The sequence below is a fragment of the Anas acuta genome, chromosome 8 (genome assembly GCF_963932015.1).
Source record: "Anas acuta chromosome 8, bAnaAcu1.1, whole genome shotgun sequence".
Lineage (NCBI taxonomy): Eukaryota > Metazoa > Chordata > Aves > Anseriformes > Anatidae > Anas > Anas acuta.
Window position 1 is genome coordinate 28,340,453 of NC_088986.1, and position 15,786 is coordinate 28,356,238.

At 34.2% G+C, this 15,786-nt stretch overlaps 1 protein-coding gene across 8 annotated transcripts in view; it reads left to right on the forward strand.

Annotated features, from left to right (window-relative positions):
* COL11A1 (collagen type XI alpha 1 chain) overlaps positions 1-15,786 on the forward strand; it is a 142,868-nt gene that overhangs the window by 79,715 nt on the left and 47,367 nt on the right. For all 8 annotated transcript variants that reach the window (XM_068691307.1, XM_068691305.1, XM_068691309.1 and 5 more), the window contains 9 exons: positions 1,006-1,059; positions 1,922-2,029; positions 4,220-4,273; positions 7,136-7,189; positions 9,717-9,761; positions 9,903-9,956; positions 10,053-10,097; positions 12,682-12,735; positions 13,643-13,696. In XM_068691307.1, coding sequence (XP_068547408.1) covers positions 1,006-1,059; positions 1,922-2,029; positions 4,220-4,273; positions 7,136-7,189; positions 9,717-9,761; positions 9,903-9,956; positions 10,053-10,097; positions 12,682-12,735; positions 13,643-13,696 — 522 coding nt within the window. The remainder of the gene's footprint in view (positions 1-1,005; positions 1,060-1,921; positions 2,030-4,219; positions 4,274-7,135; positions 7,190-9,716; positions 9,762-9,902; positions 9,957-10,052; positions 10,098-12,681; positions 12,736-13,642; positions 13,697-15,786) is intronic.

Below are 15,786 nucleotides of genomic sequence, written 5' to 3' on the forward strand. Positions count from 1 at the left end.
GATGGTCTTTAATGTCCCTTCCAACCCAAACCGTTCTATGATCCCATGATACTGGAGCAATAATGAGTATGATGAGTTAAATTAAGGAAGACTGAACTAAAAGTTGATCAAATATGCTAGACTAAATTGTGCACAACTAAACTGAACAACTCTGGAGATTTCTGTTTGTATTTGAAATAACTCATACAGGTATAAATGAAACTTGTACAAGTACTGTCTGCTTATACTTCATTATGGGGACCTATTAAAATATCTGGAGTAAATTCTCTGCCAGAACTTATTAGGCAGTAAATAAGTAATTCACACTAAGAATAAAAAATAATGTTCACCTTTTTTTGCCACTGTATAGAAATTCAGTCTTAATGTCCATTGTTTTATCCACTTTATTTCCATTACATCAGCCAGCGAGAGTAGGCAAGGCTGTGTTGCCCGACAACCAACAACTGTATAGAGACCACTTCTTCCTTTAGTGGTTATGACCATTAATATGACCATTACCAGCCAATTCTTTGATTCCTTTCATGACACTATTAAGACACTAGTTTAAAAGAAAAGTTAGTTAAAAGGGAGGTTCTGCTATTGAAAAGAAAAACACTGAATAATTTGTCACCATTTTTTTGTATTTAATTAAATTGATGGTCTTATTAAAAAAGGTGATAATCCAAAAATGTTTAGGAGTTAAGAAATGATTTTATATGATAATTAATGATAAAACTTAAGAATTATTTTGTTTATGTCTTTAAAAAACCTTTTAAACAGTTTTAAACAGTTGCTGTTAGGAACTTTCAAACTAAAAAGTCATTTTGTATAGTGTACTTACGCACTTTCTCTAACATAGGAATAGCCATATTAGATTTTTTTTTTATATTCTCACTCTATCTAAGCAAATTATTTGAATCTGTAGTAAATGTATTCTCTTATTTTGTCTGCAGAAAACAAACAACAACAACAAAAACAGCTCTTTATTACTAAAAGTCTTATTACATTTATTTCTGCCTTCTTTAGGGTGAAGATGGTTTCCCAGGATTTAAAGGTGACATGGGCCTTAAAGGTGATCGGGTAAGCATTTATTCATGTCTCTTAGGATCTTAAAATGTGTAAATATTATTTTGAAATGATCACTAAAGGGAACAAGTAAATTTACATCGAAGATAAAGTAAAAGCTTTTAGCTTATGTTGTTTCTATTCCTTGTGCATGCACAGATATAAGCCACAGATCTAGTTCTTCTGAATTAACAATGGCACAGTTATAAAGAGGAAGAGTGTCAATTTTGGATATCATTTGCACTATGCCTCTTCCTAGTGAGTCTCTTTTTCCAGATTCCAAGATCCTCCACAATTTGCCTGAGGAAGATTAATCTATGCAGAATAAGATGTTTCCATTCCAACCTCGTATCTACTAAATCTCTGTCAAAATGTACTTTATTTTATACAATATATACAAATACATTATAACGTATAATACAAATGTGCCTATTTTATTTTATACAATGGACACATTTTTGATAGAAAGTGTTTCAGAAGTTTAAAAAAAAATCACAAGAGACTAGTGGCTTGTATCTGTTAATCTGTATACATAAATAACTGTGATGATGGTAACAATAAAAATTCTTAGATCAAAAAATTTTTCATATATGGATTGTCAGAATGCCCTCAAAAGAATTTAGTGAAGAAATAATAAGAATGCAATTTCCAGAACGAGCTCTCTTCAGACAAGGACACTGGCCTCTAACAGTTGTGCAAGTAATATTTGGTGCCTTTATGAGTTTGTGCGTTTGCATTATATAATGAACATAAGTAGTGGTATTTTCCTAATCTCCATTTATGTTTAATAAAAATTTGTTTTCAAGTAATTGTAGGTAGTCTTGCTTCTATATGCACACAGTCAATTGCTCCATATTTATATAGTGTTGTATTTTAGGGAGAAGTTGGTCAGCCTGGTCCACGAGGAGAAGATGGTCCAGAAGGTCCAAAAGGTCGAGCAGGTCCATCTGGGGACCCAGGTGCTGCTGGTCCCGCTGGGGAAAAGGTCAGTAGCCAGTTATCAACATAAACATGTAATTGCCTCATAACATAGATGTAGCCCATTATTGTCATCACTAAAAAGACAAACATCCAGATCTGCAAGATCTTAGGCTATCTAACAGTAGTTTTTATGAAACACTACTACATCAGGTCACCGGAGTTCACATTTGAACAGGTATTTGGAATCATTTTTTGCAAGTATAAAAAACAACACTGTAACACCTCATTGGCACATAAGGCAGGAAATTTCTTGTCCTAAATTACATACAGTGCACACCAACTACAAAAAATATGATTCAGAGGAAATAGTTAGGTACAAAGGAGGAATAAAGGTGCTGCAGGAGAGTGAATTAATATTCAGTCATATGATAGCAAATTGTGTCATTAAGATTGGTTTAAACAGAAAACATATCCTCAATAGAAATCTCGAACAAGCTTGGCAAAAGTGAAAGGTACTATTTAAAGAGAAGACTGAATAAAGGACAGGGAAATAAAATACATGAAGCAACAAACACACAGGTAAGTACAAATCCCTGTAGAATCCTAACCTCAACAAAAAAACACTAGGGATGAATAGAGAATAGGAAAGGAAGATGACGAATTCATATATATCTCACTGGGTGAGAGCGTCTGAAAAGAAAGTGTCATTTTGGAAACATGGGAAAGAATGATTAAAATAAAACAAAAAAGAAATTTCAGACATATGTATATTGTCCTTAAAAAAAGTGTGAGAGAGATTTGTGAATTCTTAGATTTCCTCATAGTATCAGGGAAGTGCCTGTAAGAGCAACTATCAGTGTCCTATTTATTCCCTTCTCATTTCCTATGACTTGTTTTATGCAAAGGTACTACTCTTCCCTAGTAATTAAAGTACGACAGTGGTCTTTTACTCTCTATGTTTGTGATAAGAAAGCTTTCCCAAGCAGGTTAGGGCAGCATTGTCCTAGGAAAGGACCGTGTCAAAAGAATGAACAACATGTCAGGAAGGAGCTTAAAAAAACATCTATATCCACACTCAAAACCTAGGCAGCTGAGCCTTGCTCAATCATAAATGAGGCACAAAATTTTCACTGAATTTAGCAAGACTTGTTGCAGTGTCATGCTGCAAAAGATTTTAACCATTGTATGGCATGCAACTTGTTTCAGTGTAGCACAGTGCACAGCGTGGCAGCATTATAATTATTTTTATAAATTGAGGAAATAATTCTTCTTTAATAATGTAAGCCCAAACCTGTGGGCTTACATTAATATGAAAATGGACATTTTTATTCATGTGCTCTATTTTTTTTTTTTAAGAATAAGCATGTTTATTTTCACAAACTCCTTTCAGCATAAAGGTACCTGCTTCCTCTTTTCCATTATCTAAGGTTACTGCTGAGTACCATATTATATAGTATAATCATATTATTATTACCATATTATATAGTATAATCATATATTTTACATTGAAATCTTCTCCAAAATGTGACAGCCAGAGCATGGTCTGTGTTTAGAAAACTCAAATTCATCCCTAGAGTTCCCGTCTCTCAAAGATTGAAACTGCTTTCCCGCTACCTTTGAAAGTGGCAAACCATCAATCATCCCCTAGACATCTGAAGAGATCAACTCCATGGGGTACTGTATTTCATTTCTAGGAATCAGTAATGTCAGTGTTGATCAGACTGCTTGTCCTGTTGTCCTATTTGAACACAGGAAAGCAGTCATGTTTGTTGAGAAATCTATCATTAGCAAATAGTTAGTGGAGTGTGATTTATCATAGTCACAAACAGCTTAGAATTTTTCAACGAAAATGGTTGATTCTTCAAATGCCTATTTGGACAAAAAAAAAAAAAAAAAAAAAAAAACAACTATGAAAAAGCAGACATCACAGTGTATAAAGTAAAAAGAACTTCTCACTTACAATATATTCATGCCCTGATTTCATACAGAATATTAATAGTGTAATGACCTTAGCCCCACATCTTAGAGGTACTGACTTTACTGATCTCATTAACAGGAGTGGGATTTTTATTTAGATTTGAGGAATTAAGCCCACTAGTGATTAATAGTTAAAATGAGTAATTGATTTCATTGAATATTATATTTTATAAAGTGCCATCACTGTAGGTTGTGGAAAAAAATACTTTCCATAAAGGTTTGCTGAACCACTATGGAGGATGATAAATTAAAATTTAACACTGTATTTTTATTGCAGGGTAAGCTTGGTGTGCCCGGCTTGCCAGGATATCCAGGCAGACAAGGTCCAAAGGTGCGCTTTAAATGAACTGTAAATCTTATGCTATTTTTCACATTTCCTTTCTTGACAATCATGATCTGAAGTAAAATCTTTTAAAATGTTGGGTCCCTGAGGATCTTCAAGGAACACTAACTTTCCTATTAAATATGCTACCTTCAAACTTTTGTCATCCTTTCATGAGTTGTGTTTTGTGTCAGCATCAGGCTGGCATATATTAAATGATGTTGAGAAAGAAGAAACTGCCTTTATATTTTAAAGAGAATAAGCATTGTATTAACCGTGAAATGGATGCTGATGGTGATGTCAATTTTTCATGTGGTACAAGGATTCCATTTGTGTCATTACTGCTTCTTCCACAGAGTAAGCCATATTTCTTTGGAACATACGATTTACAATTTTCATCATATTTTCCTTTTGCTTTTGTTAAGACAAACATGACAAAACTCAACCCTTATTTTATTCATGTGCCTATGTCTATCCTTCAGTTATCTTCTGTGTTTGATTGCAGCAAAAGAAAAAAAAAAAAAAAGTTAAAATAGATGGATTCTGGTTTAATTGAAGGTTTACATTTTTGAAACATGTTTTTGAAAAGGTTGTCCTAAGATTGTCCTAACACAGCTTTAGGAAATGAGCATGCTAAAGTAATTGCAAAGTCTCTTTCTGAGATTAATGAGAAAGAAAAAATTGAATAAAAACATAATTTTACAGACAATTCCTGACATAAGGCCATGAGACATTGCATCTCCAGACTGTCTGAAGGACAATTCATCTAGAGCAATTCATCTACCCATTCTACACAACATCTACCCCTTCTACACAACAATCCTCAATTTTCTTCTAGTTTGGGATGCATTTTTATCTTCCAATTTGAAAATACAATTTTTTTGGCAGAACTACAACTTCTTGTCTGGATAAGCAAAGGGTCGACTCTTGAATATTATAGCCTTTTTCTGTCAAGTAAATTAACTATCTGAAGAATGCTTATTCACTGAACACATTTGTGTTAATGAAAAATATCAAAACCAAGTACGTATGGAGACTATTCACCTTGACAAGCATGGGTTTTTTCCCTCCTACTTCTTAATTGAAATGTCTCAGATTTCAGTCTCTTTTTGCTCTCCTTTAGAGATCTGTCTTTTGAAAAGTCTAAGATCAAAGAAGTTTTACATTATTCAGTTCTAAGAACAAAACTGATGTAACACTTCAAATAAAATTTGACTGATTCTTTTTTCAGCAAAGAATATTTACATTATATTACATTCTCATTGGATTAAAATTGAATATGGTTCTCAAACTGCATTCAGTTTGCTCTTCTAACTTGACACTTTCAGGAAAAAGTAATGTAGCTACAATGCATCAACATGCTGGAGAATTGTTTTGAAACTTATTCACAGTCCAGTTAAAACTAATATAAGGAAGAAGAGAAAAAAGAAACAGCAGAAAAGCTTATTAGCTAGGTAAAACTAGGTAAAGAAAATAAGAAATTCTGTCCCAATATTGTTGAGAAGGTTCACACTTTTTTTTTATTTACTTTTTTTCATTATTTTTCTTCTTTCTTCTTGTTCATAGAGCACTGCCATTATCTGATAATTTTCACAACATTTTTTAATTAGCACAATTGCAGAAAGTACTTTGTATGTAAGATATTTACATCCTAATCATGCCTATAAATGTCTGATCATTTGAGTTGTTTCTTCCACCAGCCTTTTAATCATAAACGTACCTGGGCTTTATGGCGTAGGATTTTCACAATTTCATTCACTTTTGAAGTTGTAAATTGTGAAGAATTAAAAAAATAATTATTATTATTATTATAAATAAAAACAACAGCAATGAATATCAGTCAGGTTTTCATTAGAGTCACTGTCAATGAAGTTGTACTGCCCCGAAGTTCATTATTGGATAATTGGAATGATTCACGCGACATAAGATTTAAATTTTTGTCATATACATTTTACTTGCCATCACAATTTTAATAACAAGCTGTATAGATATAAATGTAATATCACAGCAAGGAGTCTGTCCAGTAGTTTTAGTGTCTGACCAAACCAAACACTGCTTTGATTTTTCATCTTCCGTAGCTTGAAGTACTTTTTTTTATTAAGTTAATCACCTCTTTGACCCCAACTCCCTTATGACAAATTAACACATTGGCAGGTAACCCGTCTGCTCTTCCTTTGGACCTGTATACTATAAATCAAGAAGAAAATGGTGCTGTTCAGGTTAAATGGGCAGTAAGCAGAAGGAAAGGGAAGAAAAAGGAGAAGCAGGAGTAACTTCTGCAAGCAGCTTCTTTACATATAATCAAGTCAGATGATCTCCCAATAAATTCTGCTTACTAGAAGCGCATATAAACACATCTACAAATTGCATGAGTTAGATGAAACTGGTCAGTTTACAATGAATAAACCACCCAAGGTCATTTACAGCTCAGTAAAATGAATAAAGAACCACTGTTGATGGGGCAACACTTTGCAATTGCTTTGAATGCAGTTATTTTGTACGAGAATTATTGTACTGTGAGGTAGCAAGGCCTTGTTTATTTCTCTTTGTTATGACAGAGTTATTTCTAGTGGGCTGTTAATGATCTTTTCTTTCCTACTGTTAAAAACTGGTGCAGATTTAATGAAGATTGTCTAATATGACAAATAATGTCCATTCTATGCATTGATGTTTCTTAATTCATTCTGAACTTGAGGCATTATGGTAAGTTAATTTGCAGCTATTTATCAGAGTTGCCACACTTGCAAATTTGGCATGACATAAAATGTTCTTCGTTTTGGAGGTGTACTTTACATATAAATTAAATGTAAAACTCTATACTAGAGTTTTGTTTTTGATATTTTCTGATATTTGCATTGATTTCTTATTTAGGGCTCAACTGGTTTCCCAGGATTTCCGGGTGCCAATGGAGAGAAAGGTGCAAGGGTATGATCATTCTTGCTTTCATGACAATTATCTTTTTGTACTCAGTGATATGGGAAGTCACTGAAAAATACAGGTATAAGCTATTAGCTAAGGAACTATAAAAACAGGCTTTTCACTCTTAGGATAAATCTCTACAGTTACGTAAAACAGGACATACTGAGACAATAGTTCTCATTCCTTAAGGTATTAATCTAAGCATACAGGAACTGAGACACTTTCTCATTGGGCATGCTACCATAATTATACATTGGAAAGTGAAAAGAAATCACCTTTGAACATCTGATTTAACAGTATAGATGAGTGATCATGCAAGGATTGTTTTCCCATGAGTTAACATACTACCATACAATTTACCCTCAAGGAAATTCAACATGTACTTCATAAGTATTCAGATTTACCACAAATGTTTTTATAGGCTGAGCTTTAAAAAAAAAAAAAAAAGTATACTAGACAACATTAAAAGCATATGCTATTAATAAATAGATGCAAAATGACAGATTTTGTTGCTTTGTTTATTGGAAGCTGGTGAGGGGAAAATCTGTTAGGTATATTCTTCGAACCAAAAATGAAATGCAGATTTGAAAGAAAACTAGTGTTGTCTCTAAAGCTTAACTGAATATAGCAGAATGTGTTGCTAGAAAGCTGATAAAATTAACAGAAGTGAGAGGATGGGTCAGAATTCATAGAAATGATCAGCTTACCATGGCTTTAAGTCAAACTTAATTAAAAATAAAAAGTTACGTATATCATTATTGTTCTTAAGAATCCATTCTAATTTGCACATGAAAACAAGCAGGAATTCATGATTTTTAGATGAAATACATGAAATCCAATTGCACTTACATTATTTAGATTATTTAGATTTTTCTTGTGTTATTTTAGCTAGGATATATTGTTATGGACAGAAAAGCAGTATAAGAATGTTCAGGTCATCCTTGTTGGGCAAAATAGGACATTACTGGTAATCAGAATATCAGATTTAATTAAAAACAAACAAACAAAAAAAGAAAAATGAAAACTCATCAAAGAACAAACTCAAAATTATGAAAATATAATTATATTGATCCGTTCTCAGGCCTTCATAAAGTTTTTAATTCAGCTAGTGTTCTAATGACCTAATTAATACTGAACTGCCTATATACTTTGTTATTATGCTGACCATCAATAAGACAACAATAATGTATATTGTGTTTTTTTGTTGTTGTTTGTTTGTTTGTTTGTTTTTGTAATGTGAAGTAGGTATTATTATGAGTCTTGCTTAACGGCATATCATTCTGTAATATTCTACCACACGCACTGGTAATAAGACAGTAATTGTCCCTGAGAAGTTCACTAGCTATGTAGCATTATAAGAACAACACATAAGTTTTATTTTAATAAGTAAATATGAATGTGAAGGAAGGAAGGAAGGAAGGAAGGAAGGAAGGAAGGAAGGAAGGAAGGAAGGAAGGAAGGAAGGAAGGAAGGAAGGAAGGAAGGAAGGAAGGAAGGAAGGAAGGAAGGAAGGAAGGAAGGAAGGAAGGAAGGAAGGAAGGAAGGAAGGAAGGAAGGAAGGAAGGAAGGAAGGAAGGAAGGAAGGAAGGAAGGAAGGAAGGAAGGAAGGAAGGAAGGAAGGAAGGAAGGAAGGAAGGAAGGAAGGAAGGAAGGAAGGAAGGAAGGAAGGAAGGAAGGAAGGAAGGAACACAAACAACACCTCGAGAAAACAGCTGTGTGCATTTAACTCATTTTCAATAAGAACAAGCTTTATGCTAGAACGTCACTGCTGCTTTACTGTTGCTGTTGTGTTTACCACAGAGAATAGAAAGTAGCAGTCATCAAGTTTTTTTCTACCTGAAGAATACTGGTGAATGTAAAGCTTCCTTACATTAGAATGCACAGCAACATTAACCTAACACCGAGCCTAAAGAAAGGAATATGTTCAGTAAGATTAGAAGGTATAGTGTAGCAAAAAAATGAATGGCTAATATTCTGACAACTTCTGTATTACTTCTGTGCAAGTGTGCAGAATCCTGGTAGGTACTACAGTCCCTATTTCCGTGTTTTTTTTATATATATATATATATATATATATAATATTTATAAATATATATATATATATATATATTTATAAAGAGAGAGGATTACCCTTTGTTTTCAACATTAGCCTGTGGAACTGTGCATGGGGAAAATGGGAATTCTATCTTCAAGGCTGTTATTGCATTGGAAATGATGCCAAGTCCTTTAGACTATTGCAGAGGGACTCTGTTGCGTGGCATCTTCACTACTATCTTAAAATAGTTTAAGACGTTCTAATGCCTATGACAGAAGCTGTCTCTGAGGCAAATTTAGTGTGTTTGACTACAAGTCTCAATGAACTCAGAAAGACAGTTCCATAAAGGGCCACGATTCTGTAAATTAAAATGAGAAGTAGATACTTAAAATAATGTTTAAACATAAGAGAGTTGCACTTTACCCCCACTTCAGTATAAAACATTATCTCTCAAATATGGTGTTTGTTAAGATGACTTCTGTGAACTTTTCTTCACAGGGATTACACGGCAAACCAGGCCCAAGAGGACAACGAGGACCAACGGTATATACATTTGTTTTGCAACTTAGAGGCTTTTCTATATTATTTGCCTCTACTATACTATGAAGAATTATTTTGATTTGAAGTTATTACAAAATTCAACAATTATGACTAAGCGTATCTTTTTTTATTTTTTTTTGACAGGGTCCAAGAGGCTCAAGAGGTCCAAGAGGTCCAACTGGCAAACCAGGTCCAAAGGTAATTGTCAGACACACAATGTAAGTCAGCTGCAGGCCGTTTCTTTTAAATAAAATAGAGGTTTAACCTTTGAACATACTGTTTTTTTCTTTCTAGGGTACTGCAGGCAATGACGGTCCTCCTGGCCCACCAGGTGAAAGGGTATGTGAAAGCTATTTATATGCATGTCTTTCCCCACTGTATATAGTATGGTTTGGGTGTGGGAGAGGTGGTTTATTTTTAGTATTCCTTCTTACATATTTACCCCTCTTGGACCACAGTAACCAGAACTAGCAAAACATTAATTGTAATGATACTGCTTTTCACAAAGTTAGGAATGGGGAAGCTCAAGTTTGCTGAAAGCTTCTTCTATCTGTAGCTCAGTTTTGTATAAATAGGGCACAGAGAATTCATACACACTTTGCATTATATCCATGCAAATTACAGTTGGACTATGAGTCTGTGCTCTTAAGAATAGTTTATTTACCATAGCATGATGCTTGTTTTTACAAATCATTCAAGCCATCTTGAGAAGATTCTTTGCTGAAACAGCTTTTTTTTTGTTGTCGTTGTTCTAAGAATTCCCTTCAAACTACTTTCTGCATGCTTGAGAAAGCCTATTGTGCTTGTTAAAATAGTTTTCTGCTTGCTACTCTATTATTCATCAATACACAAATCCAATATGCAGTCAGACCATTACACAGCAGCAAATAGAATACTGATATTAATAGATCAGGTTTGTACTTGTATATCAAGAAAATGACAGTGTTTCAAGTGGGTAGCAAAGTTTGGGTGAAACAGGAATGATGTGGCAAGGAAGAGAGATGCGGGGGCAGGAAACTGGGATTCAAAAGAGCAACAAGTTAAGTAGCGTGCTGGATATAAGAACAAGGCATAGTCCATAAAAGGAATTGTATGTTATTTTACACGGAGGAGGAACATCTGAGGCAGGCTACCAGGAGCTGAAGAGCAGAGCTGAAGCAGGGGTTTGCTAACAACTCCAACAGGTCTTGAAACAATGACATCAATCCAAGATGAAAGCATCCCGGAGAGAAATTGATTAGAGCAAAGAGATGAGGTATCACAGAACACCACATAATATGTCACTTGTGTGATACATGTGAGGTATCTGTTTGCTTCCCAAAAGGGGTGAATGTCAGCCAAGAAATAAAACTGGCATTTCTACTCAGCTGAGACTATTCAATGTACCAAGCGTAAATATGTAAATATTAAATAATCCATTCTGTGTGGCTACTGCTAAAATGAAAATCCATGACAAAAAAAGTATAATAACATGCTGTTAGTATTCTAGTACATTTTCTCACATAATCCATCAGTGTAGTAGTTTGAAATCTGCAAGCCATACTGTCAATATAAAATATACAAATATTTTGTTAAAAAGCCTCAAGAGCCTCAAGATGTGAGAGTCAAAATACAGTGAGAATTTCCTGCTTTGCTTAGCACTTCTCAGTTGACTCAGATTTATTATTAGAGTCTAATCAAGGTGTACACTAGAATAAGATTCACTTAAGGACAAAATCTCCAGGTTGGACAGAAGGGACCTCTCCCTCAGTTACATTCGCATACTGCTTCATCTACTGCAGGAGGCTGCCATGCTCTGGCTGTGAGCCTGGGCTCTAATGAATGAGGCTTATGGAACTTGGAAACAGCCAGCACTTTATCAGAGCAGCTAAAGAGCAGCATAATTTGGGAGACGTGACCTCCTGCTTCAGGTCTTTTGCATCAAACTTAAAACCAAAATTTCTAACATATTTTGACAGCTGGTGAGCTGGTGCTGTAGCAAAACCACACATCGTATACCAAGTAGGGTAGGATAAGTCTTGCACTGTATGACTAGGGTACATGGCTCTCCGCTTTGGGACCATGTAGAATAAATAGGGCTTTTCAGGTTGCTACTCTGATTTTGTACACTAAAAAATAAAAAGACCAAAATCTTTTAATAAGCTGACAGTCACTTTCAGCATGTCAGCAATGAATTTTAAAAGCTTGCCTCTGTCTTGTTTGGCGACAGCAATTTCTGTAAATATATATGACCACAGATTTACGTGGACATGTAGACCTGTGTACATATTACACATATATGCTTGTAAATACACATATACAATGTACTAACTCATATAACCATCTTTCACTAGATTTGTAAAGCCATGTGGCATGAAAGTTTTCTCTCCATATATATACAAATATACACTACATAAATAAAATTTTCATACATCCTATTTTTTTCATCTATTTCAACTACTATTCATGAAAACATGAATGTTGTCCTTGGTCTCTGGTAACTTGGGAAAGCTTATTCTATTCGGAAATTTAAACTGTTATCAAAATAGCTTGAAATATTTTCGGAGTGAAAGAACTGCCAAGGATGAATGTTGCATTCAGTTAATAGACCATGAATGAGTTCCTATGCTTTATGCAACATAGAAAACAATATTTCTTACTCACAGCTAACTCCTACTTTATTAAGCACAATTTCAGGGGTTAAACAGAGACATACTTCATATAAGTAATTTTTCTTTTTTCTTACTGCATTCCTACAGAGCTAGTCTTGCTTTCAGCCTATGCAAGTGAATTGTTGCTACCAATATTTATGGCAATGGAGATTAGACTTACAACCATATACATGTATTATCTACAAAGTTCATATATTTTATAATTGAAGCAAACTTTTAAGTGTCATGACAGTTGAAGTAAAACTTTGCCTGTTTGGTTGCCCTTATACTAGGGACCACAAGGGCCTCAGGGACCTGTTGGATTTCCTGGACCAAAAGGACCTCCAGTAAGTATCTTCTAAAATAAGTAGGTACAATATGGAGACTGTTATCTTTCATATAATGATTTTGCAGGTAATGTTTGAAGGTTTATTTAAGAGATGTTTTCCTACCAATAGGAGAATTTTCCCCATGCTTATGGAGCTTTAAAGCTAAGACAAGAACTCATTCACATTCAAAATGGTAGATGAGTCATCATCATGGCAGCTCATGTCGATTCAGCATAATATATTAAACTGGAAATTCTCTAGTATGTTGATGTCAAAGTCCAGGTGACAAGCTGAGTTTAAGCAAAATACTGCTCTGCTAGTGTATATTTCCTTTTAACAGTTGATCAATTGAGGAAAAAATGAAGAGGAAGGAGACATTCATTAGTAGCAGACATATATGTTACACATTTGAGCTGCAGCCCGAAGTAGTCATATTGCTCTTCTAGTGTGCTTCTGCTCACATGGAGTAAGTACAAAAGCATCAGACCACCTATGATTTTTTTATCCATATGATTGTTATTTTTATTTCCAATGCCAGAAACTGAAATTTCATCAAATATTCCCATAATGCTTAGTTTTGTGTTAACTAAGTCACTAAGCAAAGAAAAATTGAAAGGAAGTATAGGGACTTTCTATGACTTCTGAATTTACTGAAATCCATTTTTAACATTCATGTACTAGACAAACCAACAGTCACTCTCCAAACAATTGTTAACATGCATCAAGGGAGGAAACAGGGAAAATGTATTATTAAAATCATAGCTGATATCAGAGCAGTTAAACTGTACTGAAGACTAGTCTAAAAAAAAAAAAAAAAAAAGGAGAGAGAGTGAGAGACAATAGAGATTCATACAGCTAATCATATGTTTTTTTTTTTCAGTATTAAGGATGTATAAGAAATTATTTATGTATTTTACAATTTCAGGGGCCACCTGGAAAAGATGGCTTGCCTGGGCATCCAGGACAGCGGGGTGAAACTGTAAGTAAATGAACTCTGCTGTGCTAGTGTTGCAAACCTCTTAAGGACATTATAATGTGACCAAAACTAAAGAAACAGAGATAACAGAGAAAAGGGAAGAGGCTGGGACTAGAAGATAACTGTGGTTTTCTTTGTAGGTTTAGTAGTTTAGGCATAAGAAAGCTTTATTTTGTTTCCATACTACAAAAGTGATATTATTCTTTGCTCTGCTCAGTTAGTAACATCACAGTGTGCTTAACTAGTCAATAGAAGTAGAAAAATTAATACTCAGATCTCAAATTTAGTTAAGATTTGTCAGGCAACCACTATATCATCTTTGATCACTATATTATCTTTTCTGATTGAATGTCATGTAACATGGCATAATAAAGAATTACTAATTAACACTAAACAGATAGGAAACTCAAAAGTCAGCAGCTTTGGAAAGTGCTATCAGGAATGATTCAACCTGTGAAAAAAAGAGCCCAATTATGAAACTGTATTCTATGCAATTCCCCTAAAAATCCTCATAAGTACATCTTGGAAGCAAAATTTGAAAAGTAACACACAACATTTTTAATAGAATTATTAAAAAATATATATTTCTGTAGTGCCAAAACCTGACTTATCTCCCACTGAAATAAAATAAAATTATTACTTGGGTTTTCCAGAGCTAGAGAAATAATTAAATGAGATTAGAGAGAAATGTTCTCATCATGATGAATATGTTTGGAATTCCATCTTCACTGGAAATCTAGAAGTGAGTGCTGAGTCACTTCCACTGCTGGAAGTGGAAGCATAGACCTTGGAGTGACACATCATTCTGAAAAACTGTATTTTCCTCTGACATTTTAATGCCATTGCTTTGCAATGATGGTGGTGGTATTTTGTTTGTTTGTTTCATGGGAGAGAAACACTATTTACTGCTTATTTGTTCTTTTTCAGTGACTTCAAACTCACAATTTGACACATGTACTCTTGTAGGAAGGTTATTTGGTGGGGTCAAAATTAACATTAGTTTGCATTTCGAATTGCATACAATTGTCCAAGTTGTGTTTCGCTTGTCAAAGTGAATTTAAATGGATGCAGATTTGTTGAGAAAACTTTGGTTTTGTATTGAACATTTTATTTGAAAATAGTAAAGTAACAAATATATTTATTTAAGTATATATTCTACAGCTGGTACTGTTTAGCCTAGAGAAGAGAAGGTTTAGGGCAGATCTTACCAATGTGTACCTGAAGGCAGGGTGTAAAGAAACTGGAGCCAGGTTCTTTTCAGTTTTGTTTAGTGACAGGAAAAGAAGCAATGGGCACAAATTAAACACATGAAGTTGTATCTGTACATCAAGAAGCACTTTTTCACTATGAGGATGACTAAGCACTGGCAAATGTTGCCCAGAGAGGTTGTAGGGTCTCCCTTCCTGGAGATCTTCAAAAGCCATCTGGACATGGTCCTGGGCTATGGTCTCTAGGTGACCCCGTTTGAGCAGGGGACTTGGACCAATGATATTCAGAGGCTCCATGGGCTTCAACCATTCTGTGATTCCATGGTTTTTCATTTCACTCATTACTAGAAATGGAAGATGCAAAATACAATAAAACTATGGACTGTCATTGTACGATGGTACTCTAATTTTATATCTTTTGGGTTTAGTAGGATTAAAATGATATAACATTTGAGTAACTCAGGCACAAACACAGCTTATTAGTAAGAAGTAGTTTAAAAGTATTTTCCCCATGGATTCTCATAGATATTTTTTTGTATAAAAACAGATTAATAAATAAATAGAAAGTAGATTCGTTGACTTTCTTTTTTTTTTTCCAAGAAGATTTCCATTTCTGATTTTTTAAAAATGTATAAATCAGAAAACATTCATTGATCTCACTACTTAAATCATGGTCTTAGAATTCTGTTTCTCATTTGTCTCTCATTAAAGTTCAACGGTGCATGTAGGCATTATAGCAATCAGGCTAAGAAACATGTTCAGCCTTAAAAAATTAGGGAGCAAAATTCCTGGATTGCAGTTTGTTTGTGGACTAAGAGCTGTATGTTGACAGCAACTGAGGTAAATATCAGTGAAAATAAGGATACTGCTTCTTCCCCCATTAAG